This window comes from Lepisma saccharinum, chromosome 29 (assembly GCF_977018435.1).
Source record: "Lepisma saccharinum chromosome 29, izLepSacc3.1, whole genome shotgun sequence".
Lineage (NCBI taxonomy): Eukaryota > Metazoa > Arthropoda > Insecta > Zygentoma > Lepismatidae > Lepisma > Lepisma saccharinum.
This window is the reverse complement of record NC_139257.1, coordinates 46197504-46216355: the sequence shown is the minus strand read 5'-3', so window position 1 is coordinate 46216355 and position 18852 is coordinate 46197504. Positions and strand designations below refer to the sequence as shown.

Genomic DNA, 18852 nt, shown 5'->3' with positions numbered 1-18852 from the left:
TGTACCAATATTGACAATTAAGGAACAGTAACGAAATTATATTTTTTGGGGTCAAATAAGGTCACAAAACTATTCAAAAAACCTCCATAATTATTAACCCGAGTTAACTCGTACATATATGGAAAGTACTACAAATGTTTGAAAATAGCATATAAACTGTCGAAAATAAAATGTCTTCACATTTTAATGCTGTAAGTTTACAGACTATCACACATACTGTCTCACATCAAATGTTACCCACAGTGTGATAAACCCAAAAGCATGGGCTAACACAGAGTGCAACATTGCAATGTGGGCAATAGTATCTTGACTCGCGACGAATCTTCTTTCCTCTTGCCTCACTGGAAAGGCGACAACTATGTAGTCTCACAGGAATCCGGTAGATGGCAGCAGTACCTCGACAAAATGTCTACACCTTCCACCTAGTGGCCAAAATGGGAATTAACACCTATTAAAGCTCAAACGAGACTATCCAGGTAGGCAATAAAGTGCACTGCAATTGTACGATTTTAACGAGATAACTCGGGTAAATAATATGTAAAGCAAAAACAAATTGAGAGTTAACTCGGGTTAATCAGGCAAGTGGTTAAGAGAGGAAGTTTTGGTCAATGGGGAGTAGTTGATTGGCTACTTGGTTTTTGGTGTGGGTGGAAATGGTGAAATCAGTTTCGGGTAATTGAACAGGGATTGTTGATTCTGAGACCTTGGGGGTTCACCCAGGTGAAACACGCAGCCAGGCTGCAAAATACAAAACTTTTCATTTTGTGTGGTAAGGATTTACTTGGCAACTTAATAATTCACATTTATTCTACAGGTTATTGGAAAAAGCAAGTGAGTGATAACAGAGACTGGTTTCTGGAAGATGAGAAATACAAAGCTGCAAGTCCTGAGTGAAGCCTGTTTTAAATTTTAGACTTACACTGAGCAAATCATAAAGTCTCTGGACTATGGAAATCTAGTTCAAGAAACATATCCTCAATGACAACTATTGTTCCATTCTTTTGACAATGACAGAACTGTCTTTTTGTATATTTTTAACTTATTAAAGTATCTACATACATTAAACTAATTATTGTTCCCATATATATCACCCATGTATCAGACTGCGAGGTGTGGCAGAAAAGTAATGAGACTGATTTTTTTTTTAACCATGAATATTATTCTCTTTACAAATCAAGGTTATCCCCATCAAAATAGTTCCCTTGGGCAGATACACAGCGATGGAGGTGTAGCAGTGCTGGAATACTCTTCAGCTTGTCGGTTACGCTCTTCTGCATACATTATTCAAAGTACCAAAATTGCACCCTTTTAATTGGTTTTTGAGCCAGGGGAATAAAAAAAAAGTGACAGGGACTGAGATCAGGCAAATATGAGGCCTGAGGAACCACAGGAATTCTTTTTCTGCCAAAAATTCATTGATGGAGACTGCCGTGTGACATGGGACATTGTCGTGGTGCAGCATCCAAGTGCTAAATTTGATGGATGGTAAACCGGTTCAAATTTAACTCACTGCTGATCATTCTCAACTCCAATCCATGATTTGACCTAACAAGAGACCTCAGTCTTTCCACATTGTCGTCCGCTTTTGAGGTTGAAGGTCTTCCCGCATGGGGTTCGTCTTCCACTTGATCTCAACCTTCTAAAAAGGACTTCTGCCACCTCAACACTTGTGACCTGGATAGGGAATGTTTTCCATAAGCCCTTTGTAAATTTTTATAAGTCACAGTAGCGATTTGCCACAAAATTTGATGGCAAAACATTGCTCAAACGTTTTGCCAGTCCATTTTCGTAATGCACCTCACAAATACAATTTCACTTCAGACGTTCTCAACAATCGTGTAGCAGCTGTAGCAAGTTCAAAGTTGCACTGAGTCAACGGCAGGGGTTAACCTAACTGCCATCTGAAGGGGAAGGCAGCAGTGTTGTCAATTCGTGCGCAGTGTTGCAAGTCTCATTACTTTTTCTGCCACACCTTGCATATCATTAAGTTCACTTAGTACATTTGTGATGATTACGATATTTTTACTTTATACATAACCATAAGTCATGCATTAAACAATTATTTTGCTCAGATTTGCCCATATGTATGTGAACTTTTTTTTTATTCTATACCTCAAGACATATGACAAATTGCACCTCATGTTCAACTTTTCATCATCAGCAAATTGATGCCAAGATGAGTTTCTAGAGGACCACTTTATGTGAAAAACACTTTCTTTATCATCATTCGTTATATTCAGCCCTTTTTGCTCAGGAGGCTACTCTTTTGGTCTACACTCCTCAAGCACAGTCGCCACTTATACTATGCTGTGCATTCATATACAAAAAAATCTAGCATCAAGTTAGTGTGTGCTGTCATTGAACGATACCTTTTGAAAATACTAAATACCATTATCAGCTATCCCATGACTGTTTACAGCCTATTTACTGCCTCTCCCTTGAAGATAACTATTATTTCTACCAGTGGTGTATTCTGAAAATTTGACCTGGTTTACTGCAACTATTCTTATTTATTGTGTACATTAATTACACATAATAGAAATAAAACACCAACACAGTAAAACAAAAACAGAAGTCAGTCTACTTCAAATTTTTTGGTAATGTATATATGTGAAAAAGTTGGTTTTGCTGGTAGGAAACCAGGTGACATGGGAAAATATGCCACTGATTTTTACAAAAGACCAAATAAAACAATAATTAGTTATCCAAATCTTATTTTAATAATAATCATACTAAAGATCAGGAAAATTAATATCCAAACTAAAGGTACAACAAACCCTTCCCAGACACCTGGGTGCAAGAGACCCCAACCACGAAGAATCATGTTCCGCATTCCGTTAATGGAGCATGTTAAAGGCAAGCCATAACTGAAAAGTCTTAGTCCATCTGGCATGGCAGACGAAGGCCATATCACACCTGAAAAATAAATATATTTTGCAGAAGTCTTGGAACCATCATGAAAAAGAAATCAAAACATTCTTCATAATGAGGACGAATGGTGAATTGGTGAAAGAACAAAACACAATTAAGTATCCATACTTTACCCAGGATTTGAAGCTAAGATCTCTGGATTTATAGTGTACTATGCTAACTGTTCTGCCTTTGAAGGCTGGCAACATACATTCATGTCAGCAGTACTTTTCAGCTTTTTCTGTTGATATATTTTTCTATGCCATCGGAAGTTTGATATTCCCAAAAGAACAAATAAAATAATACTTCCATAAGACCAATGTATTTTCTCTTTGCCTGCTATGGCCATCCTGGCAGTGTTGCCAAACCTGATGCACATAAAAGAGCTAAATTTCACCATAAACGGAGTGAAAACTTTCAAGGAGCTAGATTTACGAAACTGGATAAAGTGCCTCCTGGGGTAATTTTAGGTGTCAAATTGAGTGGGTGTGTGTATGAGGGGGCGCTGTTATTACCATTAACTTTAAAGTGATAGCAATTTATTCTTAGTTTTCGCCATGTAGATTTGGCAGCATCACCCATCTCAATAATCCACCGATGGTCGTATGAAATCGAAAACAAAGTATTCCCGGATAACAATATTACGTCCTCTTCACGCCAGCCAAGGCGCTATAAAGAAAAGTAGCTGGGGATGTAAGAGGGGGTGGGCCGATGCAGCCAATATAACAATATCACGTCACGTACAAAATGTATACTTATGACAGAAGTTGTCTATGTAAGCTGGAGCCAGTGATGGCATCATAGTAGGGTAAGGGGCGGGTGTCACAGTTCGCAGCCAAACGAGTGCACAAAAGAGCCAGATCTGGCTCCAAAAGAGCGAAGCTGGCAACAGAGATTGGCAGCTGCCCAAGAGAGAAGAACCAGGGGAAATTGTCCCTCCCCCCTTAAGAAGGTCAATGAACCATTTGGAATTTTGTATCAGATCAGTAGAATATCACTTATTGGCATCAATAAATTAAATTTTATATAGGTATCGGCCAAAATTTCATATCGGCCCATTCTTAATTTATTGTTGTACTTGCTAGTTACTATCAACACACTTCTAAAGTTTTATTGTACTGTCAGAATGAAGAAAATAAAAACACAACATAGCAATGGACTTTATCTTCAGTTGTGTATTATTTTCATCACCTAAACGTATTTCCAACATAAGACTATATCCATGTGAAACACTATTTCATTAATATGAATACTCCTATAGAACAACTCCATACCACTCAAAAGCAATATTGGGTAGTAGCTGCCCAGTGCTCCTTCAATTGCTTCTCTCTCAGTTGTAAAGCAGGTAGACAGCAGGAAACCTGCAACAATAAAAGGCAAATGGTAAAATTGGCAATTTTTTTTTTTTCAAATTAAGACAGCTGAAGATCAAGCATTGAAAATCAAAAATATGTGAAATAAAATTTTAACATGAAATTTGCAGTTTATCTATTGACACTCAGACTCCCACAGAGCCAAATGATTAGCATACTCACCATTGGTGCAAGTTATCTTGGGTTCAATCCCCAGTGCGAGCTTCCAAATTTTGGTGCTTCCGAATTTGGTACGAAACTTTCATAATTTGCAACACTGAAACTGCTAATTTGTAACTTTCATACGTTTTGAAGCTTCTTATACTACTGTGTTTGCTGCTGTTACTGCTACTAATTTTAGAAGTAACTATTACGTAAACATGGTTGTAAGAAGAACTATATTATTCATATAATAAATTTATTGAATGTTAAAATAAACTCAAATTGCTACTGCTACTACTACTAGTATTATTATTATTAACAACAACATAATTTAAAATACCAATTATGCAATAATTTTAAAAATGAACCCCCCTTGACAAACGTCTGCATATGCCACTGGTGTGTGTCACAATATTTTTGAGGGGGGTGTTCGACATCTTCAATTCGATCCCCCGTAAGAAAATTTCTGGCGATGCCCATGGATGGGACTCGATATGCTGATAATGGATCACCCAATAAAAAAGCCTCTTAGTAGGGCCTGGCTCTCTGAGGGCTGTTGCATCATGCTTTTTACTTGAGAGTTTTATCGACACTCACTTTCCTGTGAGGTATGTCATATCCTTAAATATATGTAGGATGACAAATAAATTCTTCAAAAATTAATAATTGATTGATTTGGTTTATTTTACTTCGTTTTTCTACCACTTCTGGCTAACCACGAAGTATGAGTGATGATGACATGATGAGACACTCACAAAAGCACCCATGCCCAGGCTGGGATTTGAACCGGGGACCCCTGACATTGCAGCACACTATGCTAACCACCCTGCCACGGAGGTCAGTATTAAAAATTAACAAACTTTATAACATTACACACCTTTGATGCAGTTATACAGCGCATTCGGTTTAGCCTGAGCTCTGGCATGTGCAAAGCGGGAGATGTTTGTCGTCTGCAGAAGGCCTCACGTGACTCATAGGAGCAGTGTTGCAATACGCGAAAGTTACAATCCTACTAGACATTAAACTGGCAAAGCTTTATGCTGTTTTCTCATTAAATAAAATACTTACGAATCTAAACTAGCATGCTCTCCTTCCTGATCGTGAAGTTCGTCAATTGTTCTACGAATAACACACTTGTCAAATTCGTCCACATCACTTTAAATTTCTTTCTTCTGCGTGGTTTGTTAGGCGTTACTAATACCTTCCCAGTTACTGTGTTGTGATCATTTTCGTTTCAAAGTACTTACTGACATATCAGTAGATGCTGAAACATGCTTTTGCACTTGTTTCACGTTCAACACAAGACCACTGTCAGCTTCTTTCTTCATAAACTTATGCACGTTAAGATAATTTCTCAACTCTGACTATGAAGCACTTTGCTTTCTCCGATATTCATTCGTTTTCACCTCAGCTTCCGTTGAATAAAACACCCTAAGCAACACAGGTCAACAATCACCTTACTCGTGGTAACACGATCTGCCCCCCCCCCCCCGGAGAGGAAGATGAGGAGAGGGAGGATGACTCTTTTGCCGAGGGGCTTAACCAATGAGGGTTTCACTGACAAAAAAGAATCATCTGTCATTCTTTTCCTTGCACTATCACCTTTTCAAACTGTCGCTTTTTGAAAATACACAGTAAGTACCGAACACGCCTACCAATAAGCTCTGAAGTCAGATTATGGATATAGGTAATTTTTAAGGCAGTTAGCAACTCTGTTCTCAGTGGAACTCTTGCATCCTCGTACTGACGGCAGGCTTCTGCGCAGCTGAAGGCCAGAGCTCAAGCTAAACCGAATGGCCTGTAGATTATGATAATGCCTATTAGGATGGGAATTTTTATTTTACATGAAAGGTCTAAAATTTCAAAATCAAATGTGAAATTTTATTCACGATAGCAACACCAGAATATCATTTTATAAACCAAATTTGAACCCAAACTTGAGTTCATTTTTGTATATTTTTTTGTATCTATTCTAATTATGTACTTCTACAGATGACCTATAACTATTTCAGGAATTTGTATAGCTGAAGAGCTAAATGGTGGGGTGCATAACAAGCCTTTACCACCAAATAAAATGTTCAAATTTCTAATAATCAATATTAGATGACTTCTCTGACACTACTCATTAGCACAAAAGTAGCATGTCACGAGTAGGGATGGCCAAACAGATCTGGATCCTCTGGATCCGAAAGTTGCAGATCTGGATCCGGATCTGAAAATCCTGGATCCGGATTTGGATTCAAAAGTTCCGGATCCAGATCCGAAAGTTCCAGATCTGGATTTGGATCCGGGATCGAGAGTTTCCTATCTCCATCCCATTATAATATTACCACACCTTAAAAGGTATTATGACCTTCGATTACAAAGAAATTTTTCATTAGTTAGTCCTTCAAGATTTTTTTTCAAGTGTTGTTCCTAAAATAATTTGCTACGCATCGCCTAACACACTCGTGCACAAAAGTAATCTTATTTGTTTAACATAAAATGTCAGAGGTGATTTTGTAAATGCCATTGAAACGAATATGTATTCATTCGAATGTATTGGAAATGGAAACACACATAAATGTGAGACATTCCATTCCAGGATGAAACCTTTAACAAATTTAACAAGATAGAAATGTTATACAAAAATTATACAATTGTTCTACAGTTACAGTGTTATAATTAATCCGCGGATCCGGATCCGGAAAATTTTAGGATCCGGGACCAACCAGATCCAGATTTTGGATCCGGTAGGATCCGGATCTGGCCATCCCTAGTCACGAGTACACATTATCTGATTTGTTAATAATCCTGGCTTACATGTAGATTAATCAAAATCAATGCACTGCGTATCAACTCACCAAAAGAGATTCCACACAAGCCTATTAGCAACAACAAGAGCAAAAGCGAAATGATGTTCCCTCTCATGGACACGTTGAATATTAAAAATATGAAGATTAGAACAACTGTTATCTGGGCAACCACCACCACCATGAATACAGCAACATACGCCAAGGCAATCTCCACATTTGTCACTCCTGCGAAATAATCGTTACATCTATGAGTTACGCTCACTTCCTACATTAGTGTAAATCAAACATAAAACTCTAAGCTCTAGTCACTTCCATGTTTTTAAAGGTACTTTGGATGACAAAAATTAATCAGTACTCTACTAGTAGAGGCACATATTTTTGGTAAATAAAAAAGCAAAGTTTCGGCACAAAAACAGAGTTAATTTCTGGTTCAAAAGCGGTTAATAAAATAAAATTTTGCTGTTATAGCGGTGAAAAAGTGGTTTATAAAATGACATTTTGGTTTTAAAAATTTGAATATAATCCCACACTTGATTTAAAAGCTGCATATACTACACAAAATATGCATATCCCTTCTAATAGCACAATTATGTCGTCACCAGAATAATAAGTTTATTCCTGTATAATGAGGTCCATTTTTGCTTCTCAAATATTTACAGCAGAATTAATCAATTTACCGCGAATTGCATAACTCACAAGATAATTCTGTCTTCCAGAAAGTATCACGTCGGTAAATAAACTCTAAATTTCGTGTTTAAGGGCCTATTTCGCATTTTGCAGTTCATTTCGTGACAAAACAGGGTGGGAAAATGCACCTCACACCTTTCAGAAAAATGTACAATACAATGTGTTATTTCACATTTTCGTCAAAAACAAAATATGCATGCCTCTATCTATTAGTACCAGCCAATATAAGCATTACAACATACTGGTTTATGGCTAAAATTGCCAATACTTTTACCGATATATCTCCAAATAGTCTTTCATTTAGTGTAAAATTTATAATTTATTATGGTGGAAGTCGCCTGGTTACATACATTAATTAAGTAGAGGAGTATGTTGTGGGCATTCTTCATAACTTTATATCAGATCAGCAGAAAATTGGTATCAGCAAAAATTACATATCAGGCTACTCCTAATAAGTAAGGTGAAAAGATAAAGGTACCCCTGTGCATGTGCACACATGCCATGAAGGTATATGGGGAACTGTGGAGGTATAGAGCTCCACATATTCTTGATCTAGCCACAGTTGGGATGATCCGATCAGTATCATGCCCAGCCACCTTTACCCCCCTTTTTCCAAGGCTGCCCCAGGTACTCATTTATACTACATTAAGGCTGGGTGGGCCATAGTGCCATACATAAACAGGGAAATGACTAAAAATTCCTGGCCTAGTTCACCTGCCCTGGGTCTTCCATGTAGTAGCCAGATGCTCTAACAACTGAGATACTGCGGTCATACTCCTAATAAGTGCAATTAAAAATAAGGGGAAGGTGAGGGAGTAAGGATGTTACTGGGTGCCCCCCCCCCACACGTACATGTGTACATACAATGGGACCATTGCTTGGTTTCCGAGTGGCATGCCACTTAGGTGCAGCATCATTTTGATGAGTCCTGATTGGTGTCTGTGCATTAAACAGACTTCAAAAAACACACATTGCCAACCTTTTACAAACCTACCCTGCTTCATTACATTCAGAAAAGACATTCAAAATTTACACAGCAATATTATTCACCACTTCTTTCTCCTGTTCCTAACAGGTGCGGCAGTGAAACGGGCGATTTGGCAACCCTGGAAATAGCAAGTTACGTAAGCAAGCAGAAAACGGGAGTGGTGCCATCTGCCATTTGCCATTGACACTGATATCGGTGTTCAGTCGAAATGGCATCGTGGACCGGTGAACAACGCGCTTTTGCCGTGAAGGCATTTTACAAAAACAACGACAGTTACGTGGCCGCGCAGCCTTATTTGTTTGAAGACGTTCGCGGCAATGCTGTGACTGTGAATACAGAACGTTATGCTCACATGTTGAACCATTTCCTAGTGCCACAGCTCGCTGATCTTCCTGTAACTGGAAACACTTTCTTCCAACAAGACGGGGCCACATGCCATACCTCGCGGGTTGCCATTAACGTGCTACAGAACATCTTTCCTGGTCACCTCACCTCCAAGAACGGGGACATTTCCTGGCCTCCAAGATCCCCTGACCTTTCGGCTTGTGATTTCTTCCTTTGGGGTTATTTGAAATCTGAGATCTTCCGTTGTGACCCACCACACACCATCCAGGACCTGAAGGATCGCATTCGGGAGGAAGTTAATCGAATTCCAGTGCCAATGCTGCAAGATGTGATGTCGAACTTTTGTAAAAGACTTCGCATGTGTGTGGCGGAAAATGGGGGCCACCTGCGTGATGTCATTTTCAAGTGATGGACATTTTGTGCCGTGACATGTCTGTGCAAGATGTGCACGTTGTTCAGAAACATTCATCACAAATTGCAAGCATTGTAAATTCATGTTGTATTTGTTTGATATCGCTGTGAATAAATTTATATCTCTGGTGGAGGTTTCAAAATCGCCCGTTTCACTGCCGCACCTGTTATAAGCATGATATATATGCATGTCTTACACACAAAAGTGCATATCTGTTAAAAACTTGCTTACCTGCCACATATAAACGATTTAGCAAACCCTGGTTCTGCTCAACTATGAATGAGAGTGATGTAAGACCAATTGCCAGAAAGTATACTATGCTGAAATAGAAATAATTCCAGACATTTATATTTTCAGAAAATCTCATCTGTTTATTAAGAATTGCAAGTAAACTAGCACTGAAAGTGTTGAAGAAATTGCAAATGTTTTCTCTGTCTGTGTCTTCATTCAAAATTTAGTAAAAATTATATGTATCATTCAGCGTTCGAAAGTATGACCTTTATATTTAATTGCAGTGCTTCTACCAACTGCTACAAGCTACCAAGCCAGTCTCTGGCTTCACTACAGTTTAAATAATATTTTATATTATCACCAGACAAGTAGGTTTCTATAAAATACAAAATAAAAAGAGTTGGAATGTAGAACTTAATATCTTCTCAATAACTTGTACATAAATATAATAATGACAACCCATTATTGCACAGCAATAGGTACCATATCAGAATTTCTTATTCTACGTTGTTTCTCTACTACCTTTGGCCTATTTCAATGATGAGGGTATGGAATTGATGAAAGGGTTACACACACAAGGAACACAGATGTCTCCAAACTCACTGAGCCATTGAGCTACTTCCTACATTTGAAAATACATGACGAGCTACCAAGTGTTTTTTTTTATGTTTCTTTGTTGGTTTATAAAAACTTTAAATTATATAAACATTTTTTACATCACTAAGACATCAGGGGCCTCAAGTTTGAATCTTAGCATGAGCATGTGTGTTTTCTTTGATAGCGTCCCTTCATCAATTTCATCATATCATCTCATGCTCATCATCACCATTATTCAAAAGTGGCAGAAAGGTGACACTAAATAACAACATTCGAAACAAATCACAGCCAAATTATTATTTTTAATTTTCCTGCAACATACAGAGGCTGTCATTTCTTAGAGTTCAAATCATGTAAATACTTTTCTTACAAACACAGTAAAATTTAAAAACTTGCGCCTAATCACTATCATTCTTACCATGTTAATGAGAACGATGACAGTCATTTTCATCCACAATATTTGTTAGGGTGGATGAATAGGTTGTCCCAGATATTAGAAAGATGTCCATCTATCGGCAAAAGCAGATCTTTCTGCAAGTTTCACTCAAATACTGCCTCTCTTATCTGCAGTCTATTCTAGTCAAACCCTCACGAGCTACTGGAAATGACCCCATGAGCTACTGGTAGCTTGCGTTCCCTGGGTTAGGCTGAGACTTGAACCTGGAACCTTTGAGGTCAAGTTCATGAGTTGATCACTAAATGCACTCATACTGATAATGTGCGAATTGCTCACAATCGAATATCAACTAAAGGTTAAAAGATTAAAAATCAGTAACTTACGTGCGTGAGCATGAGGTGGAAGTAGAATTCACCTTGGACTGGTGACTCACGAGCCCCAGTTGGGGAAAGGCTGGAGAGGAGGAGTTTTCCTTCTCCAAGCACGAGCTGACACCGTACATTCGCCTACCCTGAGCACCGATCGGCAGTTTGCCTTCAGCAACTTTGAACGTTCTTTATTTTAATAGAGTATTGTGCGATTTTAAGTATGTATATTTTACAACATCTTTTTAGTAAGTGTTCTTTCCTCTACCTTTTGACCTAAATCCTCAACCAACACTTTCTCGACAAGGCACCATGTCAGGTGTCTGAAAACATCGCAACAACCTGAAGAAGGAGGTAGTATAACCTTCGAAACGTTGTTTGACCAATTTCATGCTCACAGACGTAAGTTACTGATTTTTAATCTTTTAACCTTTAGTTGATAAATGCACTCAACCACTGAGGTGGCTGTCAATTCTAAAATTCTAAAACATATCTCGTGTAAAGCCTTTAGAAGTTATATGTCTCTTATACAGGGTGTGGCAATGAATTGGGCAATTTTTCAACACTGGATATAGCTAGTTGTTGTGACAGAGTTAACAAGTGACTACTATCGTCTAGCAGCTCCTGCTTTACCATTGAGTTATGATGAAGTTGTGGAAGAATGCTCAGTACGTCTTCTCTGTAAAGGAGTATTACAGAAACAATGATAGTTACGTGTCCGCACAGGGTGCATTTCTGAAACATTTCAATATTCCACGTCATGATCTGGTGCCTTCTGCCCATGCCATCACAACATGGGTTAAGAACTTCGAGGAAATGGATTCTAAAGATCAGATCCGAGAAGGTAAAGGTAAAAAAAAAAGGTAAAGTGTTCCCCTGTGCTTAGCACCATGCCATGAAGGCGTATAGGGGGTGCGGGGGTAACGCCCCACACTTTCTTGATCCGGTCGTGAGTGGGGGTGATGTGATCAGCACCATGCCCCTGACTGCCTTTACCCCCAGGGTTTCCCCCAGGTACCCATGTTATTCGACGCTGGGTGGGTGCCGGGGCCGCTTCCAACGTTAGAAAAGTTCCTGGATTTGAACCGGCCGGGGATCGAACCCGGGACCTTTAGCATGGTAGTCAGACGCGTTACCGACTGAGCTACCACGGTCATCAGATCCGGGAAGAGGTGGCTCAAATTCCTGTGGCCATACTGTGCAATGTGATGTGTAACCAACCATCATAAATTAATAGTGAAGCAGAGGCTGCAAAATAGCGGTAGTGACGTATTACATTTGATGCAACAAGTAGCTATACCCAGTGTTGCAATATTGACGAATTAATCACCTCCCTCTCTACCTCCTAGCATTACAAACAACCTTACCTTGCCATAACACCTGGAGCTATGAAATCTCTGAATGTCACTGTATCATTTCCATGACTGGTTCCAGTGAACTAGAATACGAATTTAATCATCAAATATAAAGACTTGGAGTCGCAACTTTTTAAATTTTACAACACATCTGCAATTGCTCTCAAAAATGTTTCTAAAAATCCCTGCAACACACATGGTCAGTTAATGATATAACCACACAAGATTACTATTCAGTGTGGAGTTTTCTTAAAATCAACAATGGCGGAAAATGTTGGCAAGTTCTTTGAACATATCATATTTGCTTTTACATTATACATCTGATGAACTAATATGTCAAAGAAAAGAAAATCCTAAGAACAGGAAAACTGACCCATTAATTCAGTACAAGACCACATTTAAGTTCTCAGCATTAAATGCTCAAACTGTGAAATCTGCTACATTACCAATACACTGTACTTGTCCCAGTTGAGATTTAATAACCAGCTAAATTAATCATATTTTCCTTAGGTCATTACAACCGACAGTCATATACAAATTTGTATTAGATGTTTAATATGTTTCATAATAATTGACATACTTTATCCCAATAATTCACACAGTGTGCTAATTGATTGTTTATTGCGTTAGATGGTGTTACTTTTTTAGAATCAGGTACAAAAAAGTAAAGTTACCCCTGCACATTGCAACATTCCATGAAGGCACATGAAAGGATGTGGAGGTAGTCCCCACACATTCACAATCTTGACCATTTCTGGAGGTGATGTGATGAGCACCATGCTCCAGCCACCTTTAACTCTCCATGTGCTCATTTATTAAAGGCTGGGTGAACTACAGACCTGCCTCATGCAAAGATACTGCTGAAATTATTACTTTTTAACATCTGGACGTTCATTCTCTAATGTTTCTTCCAACATCGGACAAGGCCTATGTATGATTGGCATAACAAATTCCATCACCACAACATCAACATTATTGGATGGCCTTAAATAGCCATTGAACCATGAAGGTAGTTAAAAAATGTCAAGAAAATGGCACATTCAATTTTTGAAATGCCTATTACTGGGACAATCACCCTAACTAAAGACCAAGAATGAAACTTGGGACTGCTGCACCAGAATCTTAATAACAAAATGGATTGCTAATTACATGGTGTAGCACAAATGATAAAATAGTTAATACCACAGATGCAAAAATACTTACAGATATTGGTTGTGCATTATTCACAGTACTATTTGGTATGTTAAATTTATTTGCTATTTCCAACATAAGATAGTGATATGCTTTCAATAAAACTTCTTTAACGTAAAATTCAGATTGTTTATCTGAAAAAAAAATGTAAGAATATTTTGAAAGAATATTTATTGTAATTTCCTCATGCTGTAATGGATCATTCATTCTGCTGAACAAATGCCAAAAAAAGAGCATTCATATTTGCACATTACAATAATTAAAGATATTTCCCAATACAAAAATCAATTTAACATCTTTTACAAAATCCTTACATGTACCATGTATACTCAGTTACTATAAGCATAAAAACAATACACACTGTAAAAATAATAATAATACAAAAATTAGCTCGACAGCCCATGAAGGGCCTAGGTCGATCTCCCATCTGCCTGTCTCCCTCCCAAAATCCTACCTAGAGATGTGAAAAACTTCAACCGTTAATAGGGTGACGTGGGGTCAGCACGTCGAACCCCCAGCAGTTGTAGGAGATTTCTGAGACCGGGAATACACACTGTCTCAAAATGAAGAACCTTTTGTCAAAATACAGAACAAAAATAATTCACAGTAAATTTACAGTGCATATATATGGAAGGAAGCGGTAAATGCTTACCACACAAAAATAATTTCTATATTTTGCAGCCTGATTGCATGTGTACTGAAGAGGAAAAGATGCCATCATACTGCAGTGAAGCCACATGGGAGAAGATAGCCACAGGCATTAGACAAAAAGAACTTTCACCAATGTTTGACTGTTCGTTGGATAGTGGATGGGTTGGAAAATGTCAGAAATGTGTCTGGGATCGGAGTGGTGGGACATATTTTACTGATTGATTTGGTTCTTTTAAGTCACTTTTCTTCCACTTTTGGCTAATTGCAACAATGAGGATAAATGGTGATTAGGTGAAACTGGCAAAGTTGCATTCACAAAGAACACCCATGTCCTAGAACGGATTCAAAACCAGGAACATCAGTAGCAAGGGGTGGGTGTAAGTTGTGGTGGTTGCCGATTGGATGAGATCAGGATCTATAGTAATGTACATAGATGATATGTAGGACATTTCCCAGCATTTCTGAAGGCATGTGTTGGTTGATGGGGAATAACTGTTACTTGGAAACAGTCACTGAAGTTAGTGTTGTCGTTGTTGGTGTAGGTTAAAAAAAAAAAGGCAAAGTGCTCCCCTGTGCATAGCACCATGCCATGAAGGCGTATAGGGGGTGTGGGGGTAATGCCCCACACTTTCTTGATCTAGTCGAGAGTGGGGGTGATGTGATCAGCATCACGCCCCTGACTGCCTTTACCCCCCAGGGTTTCCCCCAGGTACCCATGTTATTCGACGCTGGGTGGGCGCGTCCATCGTTAGAACCAGCCGGGGATCGAACCCGGGACCTTTAGCATGGTAGTCAGACGTGTTACCGACTGAGCCACCGTGGCCACTTGGTGTAGGTGGCAATAGTAAAATCTAAGATTGAGGTGAGTGTGCGACGATTGTTGATTTTGAGGTTCAAGGGGGTTTTGGTTTTGGCCAGATAGAAGCCACTACAGCTCTGGCAGATTAGAATTATTGTTCTTCAGGTTGAGTGTAGAGTGTGACAATGACAGAGAGAGACAAAAGAAAGATGCAGACAGTAAAGATGAAATTGTTAACGAGTATATTGGGGAAGACTAGAAGGGATAGAATAAGGAATGAGAAGATCCGACAGACAGTGGGGGTGGTGAAGCTTCAGGACAGGATAGATCAGGTACAGATGAGATGGTTCGGAAGAGGATGCATGCAGAAATACTACCAATAAGAGCTTACAATGCAGAAGGAGTGGGAATGCCAAGGGGAGACCAAGATGTCGGTGGAAAGAGCAGATAGTGGAGAGTGTTATGAGAAGAGGAAAAGATTGGAACACCGTGGAAAGAGAGGAGAGGTGGAAGACCAGGAAAAAATGGAGACGCTTGGCTTGAATTCTATGCCGACCCAGTCAGAGGCAGGAAACGGCGGAGGATGATGATGATGATGACGATGTAGAGCAGTGGTGGCCAACCTTTTTTGCTTTCAGAGCTAATTCACATTTCCAGAATCACTGGCAGTCTAATTATCTTATTAGACCTAACAACGAGAGCCTAAACAAGGAAGCAAGGGACAATACCATAAAATTGACATTGATTTTTATTTTATTTTATGTATTTATTTATTTACTTATAAAATAAGTTTTGGCTTCAGTACTGTGGGCCTGGCACCTGTTTTAGGCCGTATCTCCTGTTAACAAGTGCAGTTTGAAAAATCCCTTTGTTTCCCTTTTGTTATTATGGAATGAATTGAAGATAAATGGTTGTAACTCCTCAACCACTACATCTATTTTAACAATTTAAAATCTAAATGTAAGAATGAGTAAAAAGCAACATTTTAAGTAACATCCGAAAATTATAGGTCCAGGGGGGAAGCACGGGCAAAGGCCTAAATTGCGAAATTTTCCGTAATTATGCAAAATTTTCAAACCCCGAAATTTCAGTTTTCTTTTCAAAATTGCAGCACGGGTATTACATATATTCTCACAGAGTGGTCTTTTGTTGCGCTTTCCTCTAAATGTGGTCCATCCAGCATCCATAGGACCAATGCTGTAGGGACATTGTCCTGAAGCTGGCAACACATATAATATTATAATTCTTTTTCTTTTTTATCAAGAAATAATCAGTCTGATTTCAACCAAACTTTGCATGATTTTAGGAATGTACCACTGCTACATTCCACATTTTTCCCCATTCACTTCGGTTTATTGAGGGGGGGGGGCACAATTTTCTTATTTTTCTTCTTTCTTTAACACTAATCATTTGGAGGCATAATGTATAAATTTTACCTCTGCTAAAAACTGTCTTTAACAAAGAAAACAAAATCAATTTCATCTTTCTATGGCAATTAGTTCCCAAGCTATGATTATTTTTTGTACTTCACGGTAAGTTTGAAAAGCATGCGTTTGAAAAGGTCCAAGCCACAGAGGTTTACCAGCCGCGCGAGGCTCTGTCCGCTAAATGTTAAGGACAGAAACTTCCTTCATATATATGCATAGTCAAATGTTGCTACGTTGAATTACGAACAGTAAGAGAAAAACCAAATAATACCTGTATCATCCATTGTCACTGTGATCTGTAAGTCCTTGAGATGAAGTAACCAAATTGCTGCAGGCATAGCTGGGTTTGCTGTTAGTTTCTCAAAAGTTTCTGTGAATTTCTTCCCTATGAGGATGGCAGCAGCTGATACGCCAGAATTTACATCATCCACTGCTGATTCAAAAAAAATCCTTGAATACCTATCAAGGGGATTCAATTATTCATAGCATTCCATTCAACACGACTAATTTGTATTTTACATACCTTTCTTTTGTTGGTATTCATAATTTTCAGATTGGCCGTGATCGTACATCAGGAATGGGAAGTAAGGGAAAAAAGGTTACAACATAGTTAAAATTATTTTTTTTAAAAAAAAGGTTAAAAGGTATAAAAGGTATGCCATGATCAGATTGATAGAAAGGCCAGCCATTTCTGGAAGCTAAGGCATGCATACCACTGTATCACTGATATTAGTGATGTGATGTAGCAGGCAATTTAATCTGATAATTTTTTGAATTAACTCTGGTGTCACACAACTTTTAACTGAAACACACAATAGCATTTCCAATCATTTCAGACGGAAATGTTATGATTATCTGTATTTGTCTAATTATAATTGTCTTGAGAGATTTAAAACAACTGCAGTTATTCATCTGCCAGGGGTGGAAACTAGTCAATGGTCCAAATTATTGATTTAACTGACCAAATACCGACTAATTACTGACCAATTTCAGTACAGCCTATCACTAAAAGTGAAACAGGAATTCTATTGACAAAACAATATCTGGCATTCAACATCACCAAAGCTAGTCATGGCACATTTTTTTTATTGAAACATCAAGCTATAATTTCATGAAGACAATGTTTTCATTTTATACAAAAAGTCAATGAACTGAAAAAAGTCACTTAGAAACGAATTGGTAAAAAAGATGAGAACCAGAAAAAAAAAAAAAACACCTTCAGACCAGAATATATATTTTTTCAGAAAGCATGGAGACTCAATGTTCAGGAATGGTTTTCATAATTGTGGTACGTTGTTAGGAAAAATTACATAAAGAATGTCTTATCATTACATAAAATGAAAAAAAAAAAAAAAAATCAGTCATATTACTGAAAAGTTGTCATTTATATATATATCCCTCTTCCTCCAAAAATGCAATCATGAATTGCAGTCAAAAGAATAAAGAACAGCCTTTACTTTACTGACCAATATTTAAAAAGACTGATATATTAAGGATCAAGATGAAAAATCTGACTTTTACTGACATTACTGACCATTTTCCACCTATGATGTGTTCGAGTTATGAATAAAATGGAGGAATATGAAAGCATTACATGAATACAAAGTAGAACCAATAATTCCTAGGACATAATTACTGAAAATGAACAACATGACCTATTTTATTAAGATCTCAAATTAGGAAACTGAGTATTAGAATCATTTTAAATATGAGGGTTTTGCTGATTCTAGCAAGGGTGACCGCATTTTTTTCTAAGGGGCTGGGTCATAGCAACGTTTATTATTATTGTTATTATAAAGTTTAAAAAAGTAAAGTGCTCCCCTGTGCTTAGCACCACGTCCAACACTCTCTTGATCCGGTCGTGAGTGGGGGTGATGTGATCAGCATCATGCCCCTAACTGCCTTTACCCCCAGGGTTTCCCCCAGGTACCCATGTCATTTGATGCTGGGTGGATGCCGGGGCCGCTTCCAACGTTAGAAAAGTTCCCGGATTTGAACCGGTCAGGGATCGAACCCGGGACCTTTAGCATGGTAGTCAGACACTTTACCGACAGAGCCACCGTGGCCATCATTATTGTTATTATTATTATCATCATCATCATCATTGCTATTATTACTACTTTTATTGTTGCTCATTTGTTGTCATTGTTACTACTACTACTAATGTTTTTTTAAAAATTACATAAAT

General features: G+C 38.2%; 3 protein-coding genes across 4 annotated transcripts in view; 1 reads left to right on the top strand and 2 right to left on the bottom strand.

The window, feature by feature from the left end:
- Nucleotides 1–1065, top strand: part of LOC145981625 (retinol-binding protein pinta-like) — a 40282-nt gene extending 39217 nt beyond the window's left edge. Inside the window, exon 7 of the mRNA XM_083115006.1 lies at nucleotides 815–1065. Within this exon, the coding sequence (XP_082971132.1) occupies nucleotides 815–894 (80 nt within the window). The 3' untranslated portion in view covers nucleotides 895–1065. The remainder of the gene's footprint in view (nucleotides 1–814) is intronic.
- A 1636-nt stretch (nucleotides 1066–2701) lies between these two features.
- On the bottom strand, nucleotides 2702–17068 carry LOC145981482 (ABC transporter G family member 20-like). Its single transcript, XM_083114712.1, has 6 exons — nucleotides 16936–17068; nucleotides 12609–12679; nucleotides 9883–9971; nucleotides 7268–7444; nucleotides 4185–4271; nucleotides 2702–2916 (listed from the first exon to the last, which is right to left on the bottom strand). Exons 1-6 carry the CDS (start codon nucleotides 16942–16944, stop codon nucleotides 2702–2704), a joined length of 648 nt encoding a protein of 215 aa, XP_082970838.1. The 5' UTR covers nucleotides 16945–17068.
- Nucleotides 16983–18852, bottom strand: part of LOC145981341 (ABC transporter G family member 23-like) — a 27042-nt gene continuing 25172 nt past the window's right edge. The window contains exon 10 of one of the 2 annotated variants that reach the window (XM_083114558.1): nucleotides 16983–17097. In XM_083114558.1, the coding sequence (XP_082970684.1) occupies nucleotides 17083–17097 (15 nt within the window). In that variant the 3' untranslated portion in view covers nucleotides 16983–17082. Of the gene's footprint in view, nucleotides 17124–18852 lie in introns of both variants that reach the window. The other variant, XM_083114557.1, reaches the window with a different exon arrangement.

Excerpts from the sequence above, each read along its gene's own strand:
- LOC145981482 (XM_083114712.1), bottom strand. Across the intron at positions 7,445-9,882 it reads AAATCGTTTATATGTGGCAG|GAGTGACAAATGTGGAGATT; the intron begins GTAAGCAAGTTT and ends ATTATTTCGCAG. Across the intron at positions 4,272-7,267 it reads CTTGTGTGGAATCTCTTTTG|GTTTCCTGCTGTCTACCTGC; the intron begins GTGAGTTGATAC and ends TTATTGTTGCAG.